This window comes from Typha latifolia, chromosome 12, assembly GCF_019914945.1.
Source record: "Typha latifolia isolate L0001 chromosome 12, TyphaL0001v2, whole genome shotgun sequence".
In the NCBI taxonomy this organism is placed as follows: Eukaryota; Viridiplantae; Streptophyta; class Magnoliopsida; order Poales; family Typhaceae; genus Typha; species Typha latifolia.
In genome coordinates this window covers 6,578,180-6,604,758 of record NC_133097.1, presented here as the reverse complement: position 1 = coordinate 6,604,758, position 26,579 = coordinate 6,578,180, and the positions used below count along the sequence as shown (strand labels likewise).

The window sequence follows — 26,579 nt, the reverse complement described above, 5'->3', positions numbered from 1 at the left end:
ACACAAGTATAATAATACATAAAGAACATGTATTTCTCTAATTTATCCGACAATTGGATAAAATAGCAATAAATTGTAGGGGTTTATTATTATTATTATTATTATTTAAGATTATAAATGTGAAATATGGACTAGACAAATGACCAATCTTTAGTAAATATAGAGACAATTATGTCTTATAAAGTTCTAGCCAACATACTAAATTATCTAGCCTATGTTGCAAGTAGTGTGTATTATCGAGCTATTATTCAGAACTAAACGCTGCTGAGACATCACTCTATTGTCGAGTCATTATTCATAACTAAACTATCAATCAAATCGAATCAAGATGCCGAGTCAAGTTACCAAATAATCTCTTTGGTCATAGAAGAGATACCTACCAACTTTACGAGAGTTAGATCGGTAAAATCTATTATATTATAATTGAATAAAATAGAGAAATATATTGAATTAGAGTATAAAACTGATAAATATAATTAAGAAATAATCTTTACACTCAAAATTTATTTGTAGGAGGTTACAGATGGGATGTGATTAACTCTTTACAAATTACGTTTTCTTTTTTCAAGACGTGTGTCCAAAATTAGACCTAATTTAGTATTCAATTCAGGAGTAAACTATTTAGGTAAATAAATATCTACTGAGACCTAGTTTGATAAAGAAACTCGAACATTTTTATATATCGTCGTCGTCGATGTATAATTTATGAGCCCCTGCTTATTCGCACCTGAATAAGCTTACCACCAAATTGACTCGCGATCAAATCAAAAGAATCGAGGAAGAGAGAGACGCCTCGAGGGAAGAGAGAATTCCGACAGCATCGACGCCGCGAACTGCCTCCGGATGGGGCCCCCGATGAGGGCGATCAACATCAACTCGTGCGCCCGACCCGTGGAGGTCGACAACCGCATCTCCCTCCATTACTACTACCGGATCGCCGACAATCTACTTAAGCAGGTCTCTTTGCCCTTCCTCCATCTCGATTTTGAACCATTTCATTTATCGTTTTGATTGTAATCGTATGAAAGATCCAAACTTGGGGTGTGTGATTGCAGTTATGTTGTTTTCTTAGTGAATTGTGAGAGAAATTAGGGAGTTGGAGGGTCCGATTTGGTGCAATTTGCGGGAATTGGATAAGATGGGGTTAAATTGGTCTCGGAATGCGATTTTAGGCATTCGTGCCTCTTTGTGCGATGGTTGATGTAGAGGGTAGTGGTGACGGAAAAGTACGATTTTACTTGATGTGGTAGGAGAGATATAGTGGGAATTGAATAGGTTGTTGGGTTTCAGGTGCAGTTATGGTATATTATCTGATAAGTATACATGGATGTAATTAATAGTAAAGGAGAGGTTTTTTACGGGTATCTTTTTGTCCTTTTTTATTGCTTTTGTTCTCAACAGTTGATCTACACTATTTATGCCCTATAGTTCAAAATGCGTCTAGGTGGTACCTCTTTTGTATAAGAATAGAAAAGATAACTCTCTCTTTGGATGGGGAAAACTAGAGAATTTGCCTTCCATGATATCTGTTTATAGCCGATTCATGGTAGCCATACATTTAAGTTTTTAAGATTGTATATGGTATTTGAGTTGTCTCTCTGTAATGGCATTGAATAGTTTACTTACCAAAAGAGAACTTAATTCTTTGATCTTTAATCTAGACTTTCTGCATTTGTTAAGGACTATCCCAGTGTCTTACTTGATGATAGACTTCCAAGTGTATTCAACAAAGGTGAGATTAGTGCACTAATCAAGAGCATGCTTAGTTATCGAGTCTTGTACTTTTAGGTCCATGATGCCTTTATTCCAATTTACTCTATCTAACTCAATACTGACTGAGTGATTGGAACTTCAATCTTTGCCTCTTCAATGGCACTCTTTGCTCACATTTGATATTGAATGGTGTTAACTATAGTTGATTCCTTTACTGATGCGTGAACCATTATGTGAAAAATATCATGTTTCATTAGTCTGCCGCTGTCCTTAAGAACAATTAGCTGAATAAAATGCTTCATTACTGTGGAGCTTATTTGTAAATTTTGTGGCACTTCATTGATGTTCAGGCTACTATTTATCGGGAGGAGAAGAATCTCATTGACTTATACATCATTCTTTTGAGATTTTCCAGGTAGGAGAAGTTGATCCACATAATGCTTGTATTTTCACTTCTTGTTGAATAAGAAACATAATGATTATTAACTTCTATAACATCTACATGAAACTTATGGCATCTTTGCTGTAGTCTGATGTGTGAGACAATACCATCCCATCGTGATTACCAGGCCTTGAACACTAAAGAGAAGGCCATTTTCAAGAAGGTTGGTGCATCATTCCTGTCACCTAGTTACACTTACAGATCTATTATTTTATACAAATGGAATGTAAATCACCAACACTCGTGTCATGTATTGACCCTTTATTCCTCTAGAAACTATGGGATGTAATCAATGAGCTAGAAACGCTCAAGCCAGATGTTCAACGTCAAGTTGATGAACTAAACAAAGAGCACACTTTTCAATCTAATGGTCCAGAAGGAACATACAACTCAGCTCCTGCTTCGAAGCAAATCTTTCCAAGTCCTCATGCAGAGCAGGTAAAGTTCTATTAAATTCATTCTGGAGTATATTGTGGCCACTTTAGAAGGCATGGATGTTTTTGTTATTCTTCAGGACTACCAAATATCATTACGTGATCAGCTTCTCTGTTAGTTATATGAATCTGAAATTTATCTAATGGTTGTTTTGCTGCCCATCTTTAGGTCCTTGCTATAGTCTTGCTACCTGTCCCTATTTAATTTGAGTTCTTATACAATTTACCTAATTCTCTTATCTGCTAAATACAGGCACATCCTGGAAGTATGCCTAGATCCTTGTCGAAGCCATCTAGTGGACGAAATCAAGTTGCATTACTGGATAATGGGCAACCTGAGTTGCAATTTAAGAAATTGTATGTGTATATTTACATTGTTTGAGTAGTTTTGGAGATGTGTAATGGCTATATAGATTTGAGTGTTAGCTTCTGTATTTTTGGGATCATTTAGCTCATTTCTTCAATATAACTGTTACATACTATTACAATAAATTTTGAAATCTCCTTGGTAGTATGTTCATTGTTCAACCTTTACCCAAGGGATCGAAGATTCTTGCAATAGCTTTCTAGTTGGTATAACTGTTTAGGAATAGGGATAATCATATATTATAGAAGAAACTATATTTTACCCACTATGGTTAGGCTTAAATTTATTTTACCTCCTTATAGTTTCATTTATGTGACTTTATCCCCATAGGTTATATTCAAACTGAAATTATTATGTTTTTTTATTATATTTGACCAATTTATTATATTATGTTTTTATCATATATTTGGTATCTAAAATTTAATTGATATTGTTTTAGATGCGTTAGAAAGTTTATCTCTAATTATCTATAACTTTATCTCTAATGAGCATTTTTAAATTCGATTTGTAAATTGGTCAAATATGATGAAAAAAAATAATATTTTTAGTTTGAATATAACCATAAAAGGATAAAGTGACACAAATAAAAGTTTAGAGACCTAAGGGTGAAGCGAATTTAGGTCTACCTATAGGGAAGGAGGGTAAAATATAATTTTCTCTATATTATAGTTGGATATATAATCTTGCTTATTTCTCTTGAAAGATATGTGCACCAAAATCTCTAATTTCCATACATAAGTAATAGCCACATTTCCAATTTTCAGCTAAACATAGCTATCAATACTTCATGTTTACCTTTTGCAGGTCTATTAATTTGCCGTATCCAAAACAAGAAACACTATCTAGACACTCTATTTTAGGTGCTAATGGCCTTCATGGGCAGTGGACAGGACCTGTAACTACTGGTATAAGGGTATGATGCTTTAATTCTTGATGGCTCCATCAACTCTCATCGTAGAAGAAGTATTGATTGTTAGAGTGTCTTTCTTCTATGATACAGGTTCAGTATCCCAGCAATGCTGACTTGACACAAAGTGCAAATTCACGGTGAGGACTTCATATAATCTTAAAACTTTTGAATGTAGATCAATTCCTGCTTACTTCAATGGTCTAAGATATCCAAAATTTTGAGCTGTATATGATATTCTTGTAACTAAAAGTATCTCTGTTTTGGTCTCTTTTCAACTACTGCTGCTCTCTGTGCAGTTTACTGCCAGATAGCTTGAATCAGGATGACTCACATAGTTCCAGTACAATCTATAAAGATGAATTCAGCAAGAGTCGTTATGATATGGAATCTGTTCTTTCTCTTGATGATGGTAGATGGTCAACTCCAGTAGAAGAACCATGTACTCTGTCCACCACCAGTGTTATACAGGAAGATTCTTTACAGCTGAGAAGGCAGCCCAATCCTCCACCTGTACTTGCTCAGGTGCTGCCTGAGCGTAATGTTATTTCTCCGTCAAAAGTTGCTGATCCAAGACCAGGACCCGCAATGTCAGATTCTGGGCAATATCAAGATTTACATGTTGTAAGCGTGATGACTCTTTCTTTCTTACTGTCCGAAGAATGAATAAATTAATTTATTATATGGGATCTATGACTTCATCAAGATTGCAAGCTTTCCTGTACTGTCCATCAGATAGGGCTTGAAAAATGTTATTTTTAATTTAACTTGTCATAAAAATGCCTTGACTCTTTTTCACTTTTTCCTTTTTCTCAGCCTGTGAAGTTAATGGAATGTTTTTTGAGGGTTGCAGAGGCCAATACTATTAAAAATTTAGAAACATGTGGAGTTCTTGCAGGTTCATTGGTATGTGTTGTTAGTCGGGATGATGAGAACTATGAGTTATTTGCTGAATTCTGACATCAACCCATGTTTTATGTAGAAAAGCAGAAAATTTTATGTCACAACACTGATAATCCCAAAGCAGAAGTCAACATCTGATTCAGTAAGTCATTACTAACAATATCGCGTTAGTGTCTTGTGCTTGCTCTGAATTAATTTTTATATTTGTTTTGTATATTTTGCCAGTTGTTACCTTGTCTTGATTTACTGAATGCTGGCTCTTTAGGTCTCCTCAGATATGCCAGTTGTACCTTGGCTTTTGCCTGCTATTGGTAGTAACTAACATGAAAATAGGAAAGAATAAACCCGACGAACTATATGTCTGGAAATGAGAAATTTTAGTACTTTATTAATATAATGACAGGATCCAACATATAATTCTGAGGAAATATTAAATCACAACAATTTAACATGCTCCTAAGTCTGTGGTAATTGCATGAAAGTAAAGTATATTATACCTCCTCTTGAAACCGGACAATTTCCTCCGCACTGTTGGCTGCTAGGTAGCTCCAAGTTACCTGCTCTCAACTGGGTGCATGTATCTCCAACTTGTTTACTGTGCTTAATTAATATGTTCTTTGGTGATAAACATATGCTGACAACCAGACTCTATTTGTGTGTATTCTCTTTTTTTTTTTAAAAAACTTTTTTTTTTCCTTCCTTTCATAGTCAGATTCCTATATTTTACATTTCTATAGCTTAAAGCAAGCATGTGAGATCTCTATCTCTTCGTCATTTTTCTTCAGTGTCAAGCTACAAATGAAGAAGAAATATTTGAAGCTCAAGACAAACACTCCCTTTTCACCCTTGGGTGGATTCATGTAAGTTCCATGTTAATTCTTACTATGTTTTCTTCTTCTCCTTATCCTACATGGTATAGATCATGCATATCATTATATTTTAATGTACAAGGTTTACATGTACCACTATTGCTCCAAACTTTTGAATACCTGATAAGGCCATAAGGGTGTGACAATTTGACACTTCTTAGCAAAAGGTCCAAAACATCAAGGTCTCAGCTGAAGGCTTTTGATTTTGTGAAAATGATGTGGACTTTTTGAATGGATTTAATTGCAAAAAATACCAGTGGAGACAAAGCATATCATATTTGGCTTTTGTGAAAATGTTGGTGCATGATTTGTTCTAATGCACATATATTATTGGAGAACTTTCTCCACATGCAGCAATGCCTTCAGATATGTGGACTTTGGCCATAAAATTATATAAAGCTTCTTCAAGGATTTTTTTAAAGAAAATTAGAACAGCATAAATTATCACAACAATAACCCTTGATGTCCAGATAATTTGGATAGGCTACATCTAATTTACACCTATCCTTTTTAATCTTTGACGTCTGAACTTCATGACACTGTGATGCACAACTTTCATCTTCTGAATCTTTGTTTTTCCTATATGTTTTTCTGATATTTTAAGAACGATATTTAAATAGATGTAGAAATTAAAAGAAGCAAATTGCTAATTCGTATTGGTTGATATAACTCGTCGATCAGAGGTTATATCATGTGGTGGCAAAGAATGTCTGTTAGTGAGTGATCAACAGAAAGGAAAACAATAATGTACTGCACTACTGCATAAATATAAATGTAAGAATGATGGAAAGAAGAAAAATAAGGGAAAGGAGAATGTGAATAGGGAGAGAGATAAAAGAGCAGAATTATAGAGGGTAGAGGAATAGAATTGTTTCATTCAAATAGTTCACCAATTGCCAATTCTTTTGGAAAATACCCCAACTCTAATATAAGCACCAAAACACAATTGGCAATCCTATTTAGTCCAATCTTCTTAAAATTAATCCTGCAACTAGGAATTCTGTTGGAACCTTTTCTATTCCATAGGCTCTAAGTCAAGAAATTATTAACTAATATAGCTGATCATTTCTCTATGAAACTAGCTATCCAGATTAAATCTCACTCTTTTTAGGAATTGCTAAATTTAGGATCTCTTGTACTTATCATATTTCCTTAATTTGACTACTAAAAACATAGAGACAGACTCTGGAAGGGTCTTTAACACTTAAATTACTCCTAATATAATAAAATTAATGTGAATTGATCTATTCTTCTGTTACAGAATTGGTTACCCTTTTCAAATATTGCCAAAAGTGAGGCTTCAATGTCATCAACTTGCTGGTGTTAATCATGAAATATTGGAAATTCTTGCGTTTAAGCTTCTTCTGCATCTAAATCTAACTTCCACAAAATGTCAGATATTCCAAATTACCAAGAATATAGTCATTTAGATGCAACAACACTTCTATTTACAGAGTTTATTTATGGTTTCAACTTTCAATTTGAATTTTTAATTGTAGTAAGAATTTTGAGAATCTAAAAGCGTAGACTTTTACCTACTATATAATTCATGTCTGTTTTCTTCTCTTTTCCAGACACACCCTACACAGACCTGCTTCTTGTCATCAATCGATCTTCACAATCATTACTCATATCAGGTGATGCTGTGTAGACATTAGGACATTTCTCTCCTCTGCTTTCATTTAATTAAATCATGCCAGCAATGCCTATCTCTGCTTGTATGTAAGATTTCTTGAGTCAATTTACATTATATGTCTTAGAACTTTAATATTTATTCTGATCTCAATATTTGTTTCATTTACAGCAGCATGTAAGAGATGAAAGGAAATCACCAGTTCTTTCTTATTCATTCTATATTTATATTATTAGACAGTTCTTTCCTATTCATTCTATATTTCTATGTTTAGTAATTTGTTCCTGTGTACACTATATCTCGTACTTAAAAAGCATTCTACTTCATGAGCCTCCTGTCAGTACCAGTTTGATGTTTGCATCCTGTACTTGACCTCACCACTGTTTCTCTAGAAGCTATCATTTTGACTTGAAACTGTGATGTCACAGTGCAAGGAGCTTTACCTGTCGTACCAATTGACACCTTTTGCAAGATATCCTGTAGATCAAATACATTAAAGATAATAAATATTATTGTTATGAGATGCTTGCTTGGGATGTTATGAGGGCAATACATTAAAGATGGTAAATATTATTGTTATGAGATGCTTGCCTGGGGTGTTATGAGGAATACTGTTAAAACTGTTCCTCACCTACAATAGATTTTGAAGAACTTATGCTGTCATGATTTTGATTAAATAATAACGAGTAATGTTGGAAAGTCAGGAATAATTTTTTAATCGAGTATGATTGATTACTGGTGGTTTGCAGTATGTCGAGAGCATTCACCGATTAACAACTGTCTTTTTATCTGAAATGACTCTGTAGCTTAGTAGCTACTGTAAGGTGATAATAATAATAAGCAGAATAGGACAAAAGCTGTACAGCATAGACATGTTATTTACTGCTTTCAGATGAGCACAAAGTTTACAAAGCAGAGTTAAGGGACAAATTTAAGGAACTTTGTTTCTCTCTTCAGCTTACTTTCTGTTGGCTTGAAAATTGGAGAATTCAGAAAATATAAAGAACTTTTAATGAAACTATAGTCTTTGTATTTGAGTTTCATGGATGGAAGCTAGTAAAAAGAGAGTTGAATCTTCTTTTCAGCTTCCTGACTATTATGGCATGGTTAGATTGTCACTTGGAATTGGTGACCTATCTCACGATGGCTACACTGATTTTTCTCTTTTTCTTGTTCATCTCTTCACAATATCTGGAATTTAATATGTAGCAGCTTATCTTGCATGGGATATGCCATATAGTGTTGTCGAAGACTAAGGATTGGTCAGCTCATGTCTTCCAATATTGGTCATAGAGCTGTGCGTTACATATTGCATGCTATATAGTAGTGATGCACAATATGGGACTCCTTGCTGAATTAAACATGTTGGGATGTGGTACAAGGTGTTTTTTTTTTTTCTGTCAAATTTGGTTAACTGTGTAATCAGGAATGTCTTAATGACGACTACTTGCATCATCAGTTTTCTTCTTGGAGTCCTCTAATCCATCATTGGAGACTATATGTTGTCAACTTACATGTGTTTTTCCTCCAATTTCCGTTTGCACACTATTTAGTGACTCATCTACATTTCGTGCATGTCAAGTTGTAAACAGACAACATGAGATTTGATCTCCACAAAGTGGTAACTGTAATTGCTTTAGTAAGGCAGATCCTTGGCACCTAAGTCTTCGGTCCTATGTAAAGCTTTTCATGAAGGTCCAGTTCTAATGATTTTAATCTTTTGGTAGCAAAATCGAGGGCTTCAAATTAAGCTCATCAGATTATTATGATCTCATTTTACTTGAAAGAGCATACCTTTTTGTTGTATCCTGTATGTCAATGCATTTCTGGGCTTACATAAATTTCTAATTTCGAACTTACTGAATTGTTGAAGTTGTTTTACAACAATCAGTTCATTATTCATCCCGTTAAGTCTTTGCTTCCTATACTAAACTGAGTTGAACAACTAAAATAATTAATTGGAAGTACTGCTTCGAGGAGAATGTATTTGTTATGCATGAATAGAGAGTGTACTTAAATTGTCAAGCAAATAATCTCAGCTTAAGATCATAAGAATGATGACTGATGACATATGACAATAAGATTTAATAAAATTTTGTGCTTTGTTAATCATGATGAAGGTTAGTGAGGCAATGGGTGCAAGTTGTTTCCAGAAGATGATGGGCCCAGAGTTTTTTGATTAAATGATTTCTGCCAAACTAGCAAAGTGGCTTAAGAATTAGATTAAAGCCATCTAAAAACATGAAAAGAAAAAGAAAAACGGTTACTTCTGTAATTATACGGCTGCATTGTTTCTCATGGTCTAATCTCTTATTAACTCAAATGATGCTTTCCAATACGCGAACTGGTGCTGCCCAGCAGTTTGTTACAGAAAGAAAAGAGCGTCCTAGTGCATGAGGTTCCTGCCTCTGTGGGATATGGAGAGCGCAAATGTATACAGGCTTACTCATTTTTAAGAGGCTGTTCCCATGATTGAATTCATGGACTCATGGGCTAGTGGAAGCAAGGGGAGAGTCTTATTGTCACACTAAGCAACTCCCTTAGCTGAGCAGTTTGTTTTATCCTGTCTTATTCTCGTTTCCTGGAAGTATAATGAAGAACATAGGAATATAACTGCGTGATAAATGTTGACCATTATAAACAGCTAAGACATTATTAAAGATGTCATTTGCATATGTGATTGACCAACTATACATAAGATTGCTTAAGAGATGTAATAATTTACTAATTTTCACTAAACATTTGTTTTCAGTAGGTACTTGCTAACATTGAAGACCTATCTGACATTCTGACTGACATGCTAATTCATGTGATTCTTCATGAATGTGATAGCTATGTTAGATCTAGTTATGTTGTTAATCTTTTTACCGCTTTAAGTAAAAACATTAATTAGTAGAACTAATAAAATGTTTTCTCCTTACTGCATGTATTTGTAACTGTTCTGCTTTGAGTTTCATTTTGTAGGGAAAGCTTGTCAACTTATAAAATGATCATGTGCTAAGAATTTGGCTGTTAACAGGTTATGTTACCAGAAGCAATTGCAATTGTTATGGCGCCAACTGATACAACTAGGTACGTTGTAGCCCTTTTTCAATCTGAAAGAATTGGGAAATTAGGGAATTTTACTTGTGCGGTTTGAGAATGATCTTCATAAAAGGATCATACTTTCAAGGTGCTTACTTTGGGGGACATATCCATCAATGTTTTGCGTGATTGCAGGCTATGCATTTTACTATAGATGTAAAGTAGCTTCCTTTGGTTTCTATTGCACCCTCAAGCTACTTATAAGCTATAAATTGTTTTATTGATCATTAATACTCAAAATGGAAAAGCTTTCCTTTTATTTTTTTTCCAATATATTATTTTTATGTATCACAACAAGATGATTACACCTGTTGAAGGCTAGGCATGGTTATGTGTGACGCATAGGAAATTAATGTAGTATTCACTTATCCACTTTGTTGAATTGTCCATAAATAGTAACTTTGACACTTTGACATTGACTATCAAGAGGCAATATTGCTTGAATCTTTGGTCAAGAGCTTATGTTTCTAGCTTGCTACTGTCGACTGGTTTATTTGAGAGATCTAACCTTTACTTTTTTTATAATCTCATGAAAATTTAGTTTTGGGTCAACCAATCTTGACAGATCGTTATCTTTGTACAGAAAACAAGGCATATTCCATCTAACAGATCCAAGTGGTATGTCAGTGATCCATAATTGCCAAGAGAGTGGATTTCATCCTCACGAGGAGCCTCCAGACGGCACCCCAATTTATGAACACTGTTCTCATGTCTACATGAACCCGAATGTGAAGTTTGATGTTGTCGATCTTCGCAATACATAAGTGAACCCAACCTTTTAAATAATTGTGTACAGAAGATATTTTTAGCATCAAGCTCCCGAAATGATAGGAAAAAATTGACTTGCTTATTTGGTGTTTATACTGCTCAAGAATTGTGAATACTGGATTAAGCATTTGTGTATAATTTCTATGTATAAAGCATGACGCACAGCTTTTTTATGAAAATGGCCGAATGAGCTTCTGCCACCCTTTCGATTTGGTGATCTTGTTAAGTTATAATACACATTGTTGGTCTGTTATCTACTAGCTTAAGCCTTTAGTTATATTCAAATTTCTAAGATCTCTAGGGCTTGGCCCTAGCAAATCCTTTGCTGAGCTCACATTAACCAGCTCCTTGGATAAATAGATTCTGAATCTGAACAACCTAAGCCAATGCTGGTCTTTCTCTTTGCTTTCAGATGATGGTGTTCTTATTCATGTCTCTTCAGTTTGTTGCTTTCCATAATTCATTTATTTGTCCTACAGGCTTAGTTTCTTCTACTTTGCTGCTTGGTTTGTACACAATAATGGGGTAAATTTGGAGACATACTTGAGTCAATCCATTACAATTTGTCCATGTTATAAAACTCTTCAGAGATCTAATTTGATAGATTAAATAGGAGGGGGAAATTGAGTTGAAATACAAATATAACTCACTTAATAAATAGGCTAATATATTAAATATGAATATAATTTAATTATTAAACATGTTATACAAGTCATAAATAGTTATTGGGTTACACATATTATGTATATTTATATAAATTATTCAGCTTATAAATGAGTATATTCAAGTTATAAATAGATTTATCCGTATTATAAATGAGTTATTCGAGTAATAAATAAATTATTTATATTATAATTGGATTCTTATATTATAAACGGATTGATGGGTGATAATTAGGTTAAACAGATTAAGCTAATAAATGAGGAGTTTTATAATTGGATTATTTTCAATAAATAATGTATTGCATCATTTTCAATACAGGATTGTACTAGCAAACAAAAACCAATCCAACATAGATTTTTTTTACTATTTGAAGTTTGCCAAATTTTTTTTATCATGATTAATTCATCTCGAAACTTAAATACGAAATTAGGTACGTTATAAAATTACTAATTGAGACGATAACTTATATATATATATATATATATATATATATAAGTATTTAAATTTTGTCGAAAAAAAGTTATAAGTTTTAGAATTTTTGTTATATAAATCATTTTCCACTTCAATAATTTTAAAATATAAATCGTTGAATCAAAAAATAACTTATATAAAAAATATATATGTCATTTAAATTTTTATATGATATGGTGATCCGATCAGCGATTCATATTTAGATACGGTAAAAATATAGAAGTATTTAAGTTTTGAAGCATATAAATGCGTAAAAAAAAGAAAGGTTAGGGCTACTTTGGTAAAAAAACTCCTCTTCTAAGCTAAGAAAACCATCAGCTGCGGTATCCTCACGTATCGGTCACCGGACTCGACGGTATAGAGAGCTCATATAATTCGTGCTTGCCCGATCTTCTGAAGCCACCCTCATTTCGGTCACGGTTGACGAAGGAAAGAAAAGAGAGTAGAAGAAAAATTTTCTCCGAAAAGAAATAGGAGTTCGAGAGACGAGGAGATGGCGATCTGGATCTCCTTCGGAACCCTAACCCTAACCCTAGCTCTGCTGCTGGCCTCGGCGGTCGCCGACGACGACGTCCTCGTCCTCACTGAGACCAACTTCGAGAAGGAGGTCGGACAAGATCGCGGCGCCCTCGTCGAGTTCTACGCCCCATGGTGAACCCGCTTTCTCTTATCTCCATGTCGATCTCTTGGTTCCGCTTATCGTAGGCCTTCGATCTGAGAAATTTGCGCATCCTGATCCGATCTTTACGATCTGGTGTGGTCTGTAGTGCATTTTTGGTGTTTCTTTTACGGTGGCTGGATTGGATCTGATGAGAGGAATGAGTGGGAATTGCTCCTCTTTTGGCCAATTTGGATGGTTGGATGAAAATTATTTGGACCTCTTTTAGGCTTTGTTGGTTGGATCCGTAATTCGGGGCCTGTTTGATTCGCAAGTTGGATCTGTCTTGCGAATTGTTGCAGGTCGTTAGGATAAACTTTTGGCTTATCGAAAGTTGATTTTTTTTTAAAAAATTCTGTGGAGAGTTTTCTCCTTGCTGCAAGCTCAAATATTGGATATTGATAACTCTTCTATTGATTGTAGGAAATTAATGAGTAACAAGACTTTATCTTTGCTAACTTGCTTGTGTACCTGACAAGCTGTATCTTATGGACCATGAGATTGGTCCTATGGTGGTTGTAATGTGTAGTGTTGGTTCTGATGCTTTAAATGAGTTTTAACAACATAACTATATTTGTTAAAATTAGTTGAATTGTTCTACTATATGCGTAACAGAATTTTGGTTGGTTGCACACTTGTGAGAGTTGTGTTAAATCTTATTTTGCAAAGATTATGTATTGTGCTTGTTTGACATCTAAGAGACAGGACTGGTCTTGATGTTCTTATATTTGTGCCTCCTCAAAGATTCTCTCAGTTGCTTATGTTCTTTTTGGCAGGTGTGGCCATTGCAAGAAACTTGCCCCTGAGTATGAAAAGCTTGGTTCGAGTTTTAAGAAAGCTAAATCTGTTTTGATTGGAAAGGTAGGTTAATTTTCTATTTTTGTGAACGTTTAAGCATGCAACTCTATTATTTATTTATTGAAGCGCTGGATAAGTTTAAGCATGTATTAACTCTATAGTCATGTTTCAGTTGCTCATTTGTAACTGTTTCTTCAATTTTTCTTTGTTGTTTTGTGTCTGATGATTAATAGTTGGATTTTTATATGTTTTGGTGGTTTATCATTTTTATGTGTTGTTTTAAATTTGTTTCTTATATGTTTACGTAGGTGGACTGTGATGAGCATAAGAGTTTATGCAGCAAATATGGGGTTTCAGGGTACCCAACAATCCAGTGGTTTCCAAAAGGTTCCTTGGAACCCAAGAAGTGAGTGCCAATCTATTCTTTTAATAGTTGATGCTTTCTCAGTCACTCATTTAATTTTATCCAACTTATGGGTATAGAAATCTATGTGAAATACTGAAAATTGGTAACATCATTTAGGTATGAAGGCGCAAGAACCGCAGAAGCCCTTGCAGAATTTGTAAACACTGAAGGAGGTAATTCTCTTACGCCAAAGAAAAGAACTTATCAGATAATACTTTATTCCTTCCTGCAGTCCATATGTATTTGTATACAACATGAATTTGGAGTTAAAAAGTTAGCATGTAGTAAAGGATTACTGTACTTTGGGAAGATATGTTGGTAATGGGTAAGAATCATCAGTGCTTCTCTATTTGAGTTGGTTTGAGATGATATTGTGGTTATGGGGGAGAACCATCGAAACTTTTATATTATAGTTGGTTGTCAGTCAAGGTCAGCTTTTCCTGGTTAGAATAATTCTTGTGGCTGTTGGACATTGGCGTGCTTGTCAGATTTAGCTACTCTTAGGTTTTCATGGATGGTGCAACTGACATTCTTTATCCGTGATGATATTGAGGGCCCAGGAAAGAATATTTGCATATCATCTCATGGGAGGATAAGACTATACATGTACTAAATATGATGTCTTTCTCATAGAACTATCAAGTTAATTGTTCAAATTAAAGTTGGTTAACCCAACTAATAATCAAGTAATAGAAGGTAGCCACCTCTGCCTACATAACTGCTTGGAAACTTTGCATTGAGTGCATTTGGAACTCTTGCTACCGTGGTCGCAGTGAGTACCTTGGGCAGATAAGATATGCTTGTGCAAGTTTGGATTGGTATGGGTCATATAACTGTCAATTGTGCACTTCCCCTGTCTCAGGTTGACTTTCAGTAAAAAAAAAGTACAAATTGCTGAGTTCAATATTTCAGTAACACTGCCAAAGAACATGTTACACAACAAACGGAATTTTTAGCTCATTAGTTAATCTTCTATTCCGTTTCTCTAATTCTGAAAATTTTATGTATTTAATAATTCTCGCTTGACATTGGTAGATGCAACCAAGGATTATCCTTGAATATTACATAGTAAAGTTAGTCAGCAACTTTGTTCAACCATTATATGTTGTTATATACTTGCCTCTCTCTCTCTCTCTCTCTCTCTTCTTACTGTTACTGTTTGTCAATTAATCTTGGTCACGGACTCATGGGAGCTGGAAGCTTGAAGTATAACTGACCTATTGATGTAACAGCTTGTTTCATTGTACACTTATCTGCCAATTCTTTGGAAAAATTGATAAATGTTATCCAACAAATCTATGGATATTTGCTCACAGGTACTAATGTGAAGTTGGCAGTAATTCCTTCCAGTGTTGTAGTACTGACACCGGAGACCTTTGATCAGATTGTGCTTGATGAAACCAAAGATGTCCTTGTTGAGTTTTATGCACCATGGTTAGTTTCTCATGATACGGTTACTGTAGCCCTTTAGTCCATTGCCTGTTTCAATGACTCCCTTTTTCTGCTTGTTTTTAACAAAATTACATAGACCTGTTGTTACATGATCCAATTGTTTACTTGTTTGACAGGTGTGGACATTGCAAGCATCTTGCTCCTGTGAGTAAATCATCATTAACTCGAAAAATTTATGGAAAGAGCAGACTTCTGTGCTAAATGATAATATCATGAAATTCCTCTTGTGAAGTTTCAAGGGAACTAACTTTTCTTTTTCTATACAGATATACGAGAAGCTGGCTTCTGTTTACAGATTGGACGAAGGTGTTGTTATTGCTAACCTCGATGCTGACAAGTACAAGGACTTGGCTGAAAAGTGAGTTTTTTTATGTTATATTCATGGAGTGGTGAATTGTTGGGCTTATATTTTCAATTACTCTCTTTCTCTATCTTGCTCATAATATTCCTTTCTTTTATAGATAAAACCTCTGCTCAGGTAGCCTTTATCTTAGAGGCTATTTCAGATTTTTTTCCTATTTTGTATGATAGAAGAGGTTTATCATTTAGGACTCCACACTTTATTCTTTCTTCAAAACGATAATCAGACTAACTAATTTAGAGGGAGAAAGTGATATGGTCCTAGTGATTCTTTGGTATTCTGATAGATATGTGATATAGATATGGGCTTTCTTTATAATTCAAGCCTCAAGGATAAACTAGAAACAATCCTCTGTCTAGCAAGAAACTCAAGGCATTTGAGCAATTTCAAATTTAAATGACTAAGAAGCAATGTTGCAAATATAAGAACCTGTGTTCTGGTCAATGATACATCACAAGTTCATCTGATGACAAAGTGTTAAGTCAGAGCCTGTGTAGATCCCCCTTCTACAGCCTACTTTCTTTTAAAACCTTGGTCACGCAACAACTAATTGAAGACTGGAAAATTGTTAATGAACGTTCATCATTGACAATTTTATTATCTAGCTTTGCAGTTTTCTATTTCAGAAAGATCCAAATGACTGTGAGTTGCTTCTGTTTGCCAGATGTTCATTGGAACTAATTTTGTTAGACCACAAACTATTAAAGTTCTCTTTCTGTAGCTTGAGGACAAGTGGATAAGCTTTGTGTGGCATAAATTGGCATGAGTCCGATTTATAGGCAGTCAAACTTATGACTTACAACCATTGGTTAATCACGCCAAGGCTTTTAAAGCATAGGATATCAGGCTGTATTTTTTTCATTTCATGCCAATGCATTTCAGAATGAAGAAATAGAAAAATGATCGAGTTGCTGTTGAGGTTGGTCATAAGCATTTTGTTCTTGTTTTGTTGTGCAATGCTTTTATCAGCAAAGTCACCAAATTTGATTAGTTTATCACCATTTTTACGTAATTTATCTAATTATTTCGATGGCTCCTACTTAGAGTAGTATAATTCATCTTTATGAAAGAGTTGCCTTTCAGAATCAGTAAGCTGTCTTAGAGTCAGGTGGATATTGGTGAATAGTTCTCTTTGATGATTTGTTTTGAATATAAAACTGCTGTGGAGCACTCTACCCTTTTCAACTCTTATCTACTTCTTGTAAATTTCTTTATTAGCAACAATCTGGCCAACTAGTTTAATCACTTTGCAAGTTTTGTTAAGTGATTCTTTGACTTGAAGCCAGTCATTACCTCCTTTGAATCTTAATACAGTTTGTATGTAATATATCTATCGTCTATATGATGTAATTACAGGTATGGAGTTAGCGGCTATCCTACATTGAAGTTCTTCCCAAAGGGAAACAAAGCTGGTGAAGATTATGATGGTGGCCGGGAGTTGGATGACTTTGTTAAGTTCATCAATGATAAATCTGGCACCAGCCGTGATTCAAAGGGCCAACTCACTTCAGAGGTTAGAAATGCATAGAAATTGAGATTTGCAAGTTTATATGCATTTTCCTATGTGTGTATTGTATATATGTTTGAGTTGGACTGCAAACTTAATGTTAGATTGTTGTAGAAAAATTTAACACTTCTTTAACCATACATTGCACTTTGGGATCATAAGAATCTTATCTAAAGGTGGAGATGTATCAAATGCTTTTACTTTTTTATTTCACCTTGGGATGAGTATTTTTAGATCATGAGGAATATTCAGTCACTATATACATTATATATATATATATCAAAACAACTTCATATAAATTGTTTTTGTTTAATTTTAATGTTTTATTGTTTATATAGGCTGGAATTGTAGCAAGTTTAGATGCTTTAGTGAAGGAATTCTTGAGCGCCGCTAATGATGAGCGGAAGCAAATCCTATCTCGGATGGAAGAAGAGGTTGCCAAACTTACAGGTTCCTCTGGAAGGTAATCCTTTTTCTGTTGCTTAAAATGATCGCTGGAGTTGATGTCATCTCGATTTAAAGTTTCCTCCAATTTAAGTTTGTTAAGTTTGCTGTCAAGTCAGATAGCACAAATAGAATTTAAACGTTGTCAATCTATTTCTATACAATGTTTGATGCATGCATTAATGCTCTCTCTCTCTCTCTCACACACACACACACGCGCACTACTTGACAATCATGTCTAAGTTTGTGATCTTTTCCTTGATTACTTATGGAAATAGTGCAATAACAACCGCTATACTTTTTATCCAAGTTTTCATTTTATCCACTCTCTGTATATGAAGGCCCTTAGGAATGGAGGTTATATTATCATATGGTTCTGGCTCTATGAAGTCCCACTTTTATTATGGTTATAGTTGTTTTGCATGATATGTCATATATAAGAAGTCAAATCTCCACGGTAGCAAACAGACTACACATATGCATGTAAGCCCGCAAATGTGCTTAGCATGTATGTAAGCCCGCGACTACTACTATATATATGTATCTAAGCCTGCATGGGCTTACAAGCATGTATATACCTATATATTATTAATTTTTAATTTTTAACATTTTCTAAAGTAACATAAGGTTACTTTTTTATTTTTCTTTTGTTTTTTATAAGCTGACGTGTAATGTTTTTAAATATTTTTTAAGAAGTTTTTCGTATTACATTATAAAAAAAAGTATGTTATTACAGACTTAAAAGATTACAAGCCCGCAACCACTCTATAATTTATTATAGATTTAGTAAGTTTTAAATTTTTTGAAAGGGAAATTGGAGATATACGAAAAAAGATTTGAAATATAAGTGTAATTATTACTTTGATGTGACATGTCAAAGTGAAAAATATTTATTTTTTTAAGGAAATTGAGTACGTGTCACGCAAATAATACTAAAATATTATTATAAATTTATAAATATAAATGTAATCATCCATTTTAAACTCATATTTAACATATCGATAAATTATATTAAATAATATATTTTTTTTAATTTCTTCACCGGTGTGGTGTGTGTGCATATTTTTTTCAAAGTTATTTTTTTGTGAGCCATAGTGAAAGATGATCTCTTTTATAATAAAAAAAATATGTTTTTTGGAAGAGAGGAGAGAGAAAAGAGAGAATATTGACAACACAATAAATTAATGATTTAAGTCATGCCAAGGATAAAATTAGAATCAATTGAATTTATATATTATTTATTTAATAGGGATTGAACTTGGTTAAGAAAAAATGTTAAAAATATGTTTGATTATTAAATGCCTAGGAGTCCCTAACCAATTTCGGGGACCCTTTATAAACTCAAAACAAACAAGGGCTAAGACTAACTACGCATCTTTCACTGAATTTATCATATATGAGTATTAGAGATGCTCCTAAGATTTTTTTGTTTGGAATCTCCTAGCACATAATATTTCCCCATTGTGACCTCTCTTTGTGACTTTGATAGTTGTTACTTTTGTTACCAATGTGTAATGCCATTGTGCTAAGCTAGATTATTTTTGGGTTAAATACATATTGTCACTATGTACTTATATTTGAAATCACTTTATCCTCTTGTACTTTAAAAAGTTTCAAACTGATCTCTATACTTATGATTAAAGTGAGATTGTTAGTTTTTAGCTCATTTAATTTATGCTATTTTGGTCATTTGGTTGTATTATCTAAAAAATCCGTGTATTTTACTTAACAAACATGAGGAGAGTATTTTGATAATTTTGGTGGCGCTTAGTTAAGTTTGATAGAAAAACTAACGATCTCATATTAATCATAAGTATAGAGATTGATTTAATATTTTTTTAAAAATATACAAGGATAAAGTCATTTTGGGTATAAGTACATAGTATTGTAATATATTTAACTCATTATTTTTTCTTATAGCCTGTTCAACCTCATTTACTTCATTTCTGATTTGCGGATACATTTCTCAGCAAAATTGTTGGTCTTTACTGAAGATCTGGGGTCGATTGTGACAAGTTAATTTGAGCCCATTTGAGTGTTCTTATTTTGAATTTGACTAACTGTAGTATTTCATGTGTCCTTTGTCCTTAACTGTCCATTTCCACCTTTGCAAACCAGGTATGGTAAGGTCTACCTGAAAGCTGCGAAGAGCATCCTCGATAAAGGCGCAGACTATGCTAAGAATGAAATTGAGAGGCTTCAACGCATGCTGGAAAAGGTGCGCAGGAGCAATCTCTTTTCCTTTTTCTTTTCTGTGTTGAAGTGAATATTTTAAGGCTTATTGGTGGTTTTTGATCTTGTTGGCAGTCAATCAGCCCCGTGAAGGCAGATGAGTTCATCATCAAGAAGAACATCCTTTCGACATTCACTGCTTAATTCTACCAGGATCTTTAATTTTGAATGTTAGAGAAACATTTTTAGAGTTGCGACAGTGTAACCGAGTGGAATAATGGTCAGGGCCTAGCTTTTATTCACTTGTGTTGCTCCTGCGCAGGATAACTTTTGTTATTGTTTTATCTTTTTGGGGCGATCTAATTATTACCCAATTGACTTCAAAAGAGGATCAAGACATGCGTTCTTGTGTCCTAAATCGTTATTGTGCTCGACAGGATGCTTTCTTACCTAGTTGACGAGAATTACTTGATCAAAGACGGTATATTTTTTAACATCAAGATGGAAGTGAACCAAGGCTATATCTTGGTTTGATTCTAGAAGGAGGATTGATAGATTTAGAGACCTTGATCCTTCAAAACTGGTAGCGAGCTTTTGCCATAGAAAAGAAAAACCAAACAAAGGAGAGGACTTTTAGCAGCCAGTTTATAAAGTAATGTATCATTCTGGTTGTGATTTAGCTTGAACATTTGGTGCCATCTAGTAGCAATCCCTTCAAAGAGTCATCTAGAAAAGGTAATAGTTATTTAACGTTATGGACGGGGCAATTTGGAGCAAAAAAAAAAAAGGATAAAGAAAAAAGGCAACTCCTATTTAGGAAGTAAAGTTGGAAGTGGATGACCACGATTCGCTTAGATTAGTAGCTTTATGTTGTCCTTGTTGGGCCAGTGGAAACTTTTTACAGAAATCTCCCAAGTCGCACCACAAGCCCACTAAATCATGTAAGCAAGATTCCATTGGGTATATGCTCAAACACTATTAAGAATCTAATAATCTAAGTGCGATCCCATTATTTTCTGCGAGTTGCTAATCATCTCCATCTTTCTCATAGTCAGCTCCAAAACGGATGATCCAAAACATTCGTAGCCAATAAATATAGCATAGAAAACTACCAAGAGAGCAACATCTCAGAATTCAATAGTGAGGCTTAATACTTGCGAAGGAAATATTACAACCGAAGCACTTCAGAACTCAATCGTATGGCTTGAAGACTGCCAAGCAAAACAAACAGACACCAACTAAAACAAAGATACAGAAACATTTCAGTACAAATACAAGGCATTTGAACATTTTCACGCCTCGGAGAATACTGTGATCATTCATGTTAGTTAAAAAGGAAAATAGAACTACATCCTGGCCCTGTCTTGACAAAATGGATGCTGGAAGTTGCATAATGAAGTTAGCTTTTGTCCGGAGTGCTGCACAATCGTGGTACATTACAACAGGAAATGTAATGGTTATGCTGCCAGACACAAGAGTCAAGAGAGTTCAGTTTTAACGGGCTCTACAGGGATGGGTTTTCCTTCAGCAGTCATTCCAAGATTCTGCAACCTTCTGATGAAAATATACCACATGCTTGTTCTAGGCAAAACCTGGACTATGACAGACCATCCGCAGATGAGCAATCCTCGATGTAGTCTACTTCATGGTCTGGGCTTTGATAACCTGTGTCATCTTCTAGTGATTTAATACACGAAACAGGTCGGACTCCCCCCTCATCTGTACTCCCAACATTTTCCTGTCCACTGTTAAATGGCAATTCGCACACCGGTGGACAATGTGGTTGTGTTCTCATCTGAACTGACCTTAATAGAGCAGCCCGTCTTAGGTCTGGAACATGACACATGTCATTTGGTGATGATGGAAAACGACCTTCTGAATCTGATCCACGTCGAGGGTGAGAGCAGACCACAGAAGAAAGAGAGCAGCTAGGAAGACTGCATGGATTTGCAGAAGAGAATCCACCAAGTGGTTTCTGGTAACGGTGAGGCGAAACCGGACTAGTAGGGTTGCTCATGACATCGGACTGGGCAATACTTGTGTTCAATGGAGTGTCAGAGTACCGACAATCATCTGAATCTTCTGACATTGGGGAATACTGGGAGGCAATTTCATCCCTGAGAGTAAGAAAAAGAAAGTTATCAAAACAGAATAATCAGTCTCTATTAAAATATGGCACTTGTAGCATTATCTTAACAGCATCTCGTCTCAAGAAACTATAAGTACTTTTACAAAAAAGAAAGTTATCAAAACAGAATAACCAGTCTCTATTAAAATAGGGCACTTGTAGCATTATCTTCACAACATCTTGTCTCAAGAAACTATAAGTACTTTTACAAAAATTTATACCATAAAAAAACCACAGATTCTGAGCTCCATTGTCTAGGCAAATCTAAACCCAGGAAGGGGAATTACTTTTTCAGGGAGAAAGCAGCAGCAGATATACAATGACCATTTAGTAGAGAGGATTAAGGTGTGGTATGGGCTGTATGGGTAAATGACATCTATAATTTTATTTGTTTTTCTATTGGCAGTGTTGGCCAGAAGATGCATATAAGAAAGAAGCCTATACATAAAGCATAAGAGGCTTTCTTGCAAATTAAGATCGAGTGATGATAGTAAGATTACATTATACCTTTCCTTCCAAACTACTACTTATATCAAATGTTTCCTCTTACTCACATAACTATCTCATCTCTTGTATACTAAGCCAAGCAATCACTTAATAATGATAATGTAGATAAATAATAACTTTCGAGCTTCCTTTTCATGATGCCTCAACTTTGCTTTATATATTTAAGTGATCCTGAAAGCATGCATTTGGCAATGCCATGCGCTTTTTCAGGCTCTACCTTATGCTCTCCTTCCATGACAGCCAACTAAGAGTCATGATAATGAAACTATAAAAGACATCTTAAGCATTTCACCACAAAATAAGCATAAGAGAGTTTGGCAAACAGATAAATTATAAAATAATCATCAACATTCCCAACTATTGCCTTCAGAACATAGTTAATAAACTGCAGGAAGGAATAAGGAATACAGGTTCAATGTGAAAGCAAATGCTCATGCAACACCATGAAGCTTGAAATGGAAGATCAACCATTGCATCTTGATCAGGAATGTCCAAAACAATACAATTGCACTCGGTATGGTGATGATGATTTTATTTACACTTGAATTTCTAACTTCTTTAGTGATGTTAAGGGGATTGACATCAGCATTAGACATAGAAGGTCACATCATGTCGGTAGCCTATTCGAGCATATCAAAGATATGGTGACAAATATATGTTTAATTAAATAAGCTTATATGAATATGACTGCTGACGAAAGATGATTGACCATCTAGTACTGTGGCCTAGAAAAAGTTTAACAACTAGTATAAGCTTACAAGAAGAAGAGAGCTTCCTATGCCAACAGAATCCTTCCTAATGGAATTCCACATTTCTACTCCCTCTTTGAATGAAATTAAATCATAACTGACAATCTAAATCTTTCTATCCTCTTTGAATGGTGGCACAACTCTTGTCAAATATTAATCTGCTAGAAATATGACAGCTTATATAGAGGTTCAATATAAGGTTACAATACATAATAATGATTGCCTACCATTATTACCAACAGCAACAAATCTTGTTGTAGTGACATACATACATACAAATGTATACGTATACATATAAACAAGATCTAGTAAAGATGTCAGTACACAATAAAATCCTGTCCTACAGGATGCTCCCACATTAGAGGAATATGTTTGCTGGCATTTCTTGGTCCAGACCTAAAATTCATGACTGTCTTAGTGTTGTCAATTAAGGTAACTCACTAGAAAAGATATAGGTTATGGAAACTTACTATGGACCTCTGTTGCCAGAACAAGTAATGCAAGTGTTAAAGTGTTAAGAGCACCATAACCTCAAATACAGCAACATGAGGAGGGGAAGCTATACCTTATTGAAGCAGATGCTAATATATGGATATACAAGAATCAAAAATAAAGCTTCAGAGCTTTGGGCAACTGGTACTTATTTTTATACAATTGATCCAGATCCTTCTAATATTTTCTTATACTGTTGTATAATAAGGATTTCATGTTGAAGTGCCAAAAGAAGAACAAGCTAAGAACATATTGACTTTTAGTATCTTAATTGTCCAAAAGTGTCTCAGATAGATGTCTTTGCTATTCTTATGCATAAAAGTTCAACATAATACTCCACAATAAAATTGACCAATATTGAACTATCTCAAAACTCAAAATGCTCGACACATCAAGAATTCCATGAGTTAGAGGGCTATCATTATAAATTATAGTGACTCTATCAACCGGTACAATTCAAAGAATGTACCCGACAAACTTAAATATTCGCAATAATGGATTCCTTTGCTGCCTATGCTGATTTCTTCTGGCTATAAGCCTCAGACAGTTAAATTGCACCGGAATGCAGCACAGTACTTGCATTCTCATAAGTTATACTGAAATTTTTTTTCTTCTCTTCATCCAATAGCCAATCAGATTACACAAGAGGAAGAACTTCATATATATTCACTGCCTAGAGATTGACAATTTATGATTAGACAGTCCTTGGCTTTCTTTCCTGGATTTTTTGTAATTAGATATGGAGATAAAACAAATTAACTAAATAAACGAATAGGGAAAAATTAGACTCACCTTGGGTAAGAGATGCTTTCAGACCTTGCTGGGGATTCCATGAGATTATCAGCAAGTGAATCTCCAACAGACAATCCATTCAAACTCGACGCCATTATCTGTATCCATAGCAAAATTGGCATCATCATCTACTGAACCAAACAAAAGGGCTAGTCCAAAGTCCGCAGAATGATCCTTAGAAGAGAAGAATCCGAACAGAATACAATCAAGTAACAAAAAAGATTAGCGGACAAGTAAGGCAACAAGCATTTGCATACTCAAGATACTCATTTGCTTCCAAGATTCGAATTCGAACTTCATAGTTAAAGAGAGATAAACCCAAGAGCAGACAAAGAGGGATCCAACTAGGGCGAGCCTCGTAAATCAGGCAATTTTGGGAATTCGAACCAAGGACATGGATGTAACCATCAAGAAACTCCAACAACAACAACAACAACAACAACAACAACTAACAAAAAAAGAAAAAAAAGTTTTTGCCAATCCAAAGCCAACATTTGCATCCATCGGTACGAAACCCACAAACCAAAGGCACCATCATTTCCAAAGAACCCAGGAGAGAGAAAGAGAGCGTGTAGCAACTCGTACCTCACTCAGGTATCGCTTGTGAGAATGGAGGTTGTCGATGTAGACCTCCTCTTCCGGATCTCTCCCCCTCTTGCCGTTCGGCGACGCCGTCGTCGAGCACGAGCACGAGCTCGCCGAAGCCGCTGCCTCTCCGCCACCTCCACCACCCATCTCTCCCTCTCTTCTCTTCTCTCTACAACAGTGGTTCTCAGCAGTAGAGAAGGGTACCAAAGAAGTAACCCAAAAAGGAGAGCAAAAGAAGAAGCGGAAACATCGAAACAGGGAAGTTGGGGGGGGGGCGAGGGGGAGCGGGAGCACCCGTCATTCTTCTTACCGCTTCCCGTTGAGGCGCTTTAATTCCCCGATCAGATATCTCCTCCCGCACAGCGTCGATCCGTTCCTTCCCAAACCCAAATCCAGGTGTGACGGTTTCTACTGCCGGTAATCGCTGATGGCTGTTAAGCAGATGTAACGGATGCTGCCGCTAATCAAGGATCGCGACGGAATCTCGATGCCATCGGACGGCTTGCGTTCAGTTCGTTATTCCATTGACTATGATTTGACCAAGAATAAGTACCTTGGTCAATGTACCTTTCAGCTCTTTTGGTTTGTTGATCATAATCCATGAGCCTACTTACCATAGGGAATATATTGTAGATAGATAGATATATATTCACGAATAAGTTGATGTTGTTTTTTACTCTTGTTTGATTTTAAAATCTCCTTTTATTTTCTTAATTTGGTGGCTGTTAAGTAAGTTGTTTATCCAATATTAATTTTTCTTTCAAGTTTTCTTGATAATTAAAAGTTGTATACTAGACGTCAAGATGCCCAAGGGCATGCAGTCTCATCATTTAACTGTACTTATGGGCACTCTGTCATAGTAAAATACATAATAACTATAAACAATATAATACACTAATCTTATATAATTAAATTATATTAAATTAAATTGTAAAAGTCCCCATCTTTCGCATTAAAAATTGTGTCGCTTTTTAGATTCGTTTAGCAATTAGCAAAAGCCGGCGTTGGTATTACTGGTACTGCCGACAAAACGAAAAAAGGATTGCGTATTTATTATGAACTTGGATAACACGGCAACGCCATACTCCGCTTTGCCGACTTTCTCCCTGGCCCTTTCACGTACAATATAGAAATTTCCTTCGCCACTTCGGCAACTGTCCATGTTTACCACCATAAGGATGAAGAGAAGCATCAAACGTAGCAGTTATGCAACTAATCAAAGTGGTCACACATAGCCGTTATGCAATTAATCTTCGAATTTCAAGTTCACT

General features: G+C 35.0%; 3 protein-coding genes across 3 annotated transcripts; 2 read left to right on the top strand and 1 right to left on the bottom strand.

Moving 5' to 3' along the window:
* Nucleotides 1–705: 705 nt before the first annotated feature.
* Nucleotides 706–11,320, top strand: LOC140798747 (AMSH-like ubiquitin thioesterase 3). The gene is made up of 14 exons (XM_073152773.1): nt 706–957; nt 2,064–2,128; nt 2,243–2,318; nt 2,429–2,593; nt 2,843–2,946; nt 3,761–3,869; nt 3,957–4,003; nt 4,163–4,487; nt 4,680–4,769; nt 4,846–4,908; nt 5,552–5,626; nt 7,210–7,272; nt 10,288–10,340; nt 10,936–11,320. Exons 1-14 carry the CDS (start codon nt 844–846, stop codon nt 11,114–11,116), a joined length of 1,530 nt encoding a protein of 509 aa, XP_073008874.1. The 5' UTR covers nt 706–843; the 3' UTR covers nt 11,117–11,320.
* Nucleotides 11,321–12,585: 1,265 nt separating this feature from the next.
* LOC140798608 (protein disulfide isomerase-like 2-2) lies at nt 12,586–20,438 on the top strand. Its single transcript, XM_073152524.1, has 11 exons — nt 12,586–12,905; nt 13,689–13,773; nt 14,019–14,116; nt 14,234–14,289; nt 15,433–15,550; nt 15,685–15,712; nt 15,835–15,926; nt 17,286–17,442; nt 17,775–17,899; nt 19,999–20,098; nt 20,188–20,438. Exons 1-11 carry the CDS (start codon nt 12,748–12,750, stop codon nt 20,254–20,256), a joined length of 1,086 nt encoding a protein of 361 aa, XP_073008625.1. The 5' UTR covers nt 12,586–12,747; the 3' UTR covers nt 20,257–20,438.
* Nucleotides 20,439–21,177: 739 nt separating this feature from the next.
* Nucleotides 21,178–25,629, bottom strand: LOC140798607 (uncharacterized). The gene is made up of 3 exons (XM_073152523.1): nt 25,306–25,629; nt 24,721–24,818; nt 21,178–22,169 (listed from the first exon to the last, which is right to left on the bottom strand). The coding sequence occupies exons 1-3, from the start codon at nt 25,453–25,455 to the stop codon at nt 21,650–21,652; spliced, it is 768 nt and encodes a 255-aa protein (XP_073008624.1). The 5' UTR covers nt 25,456–25,629; the 3' UTR covers nt 21,178–21,649.
* Nucleotides 25,630–26,579: the final 950 nt, after the last annotated feature.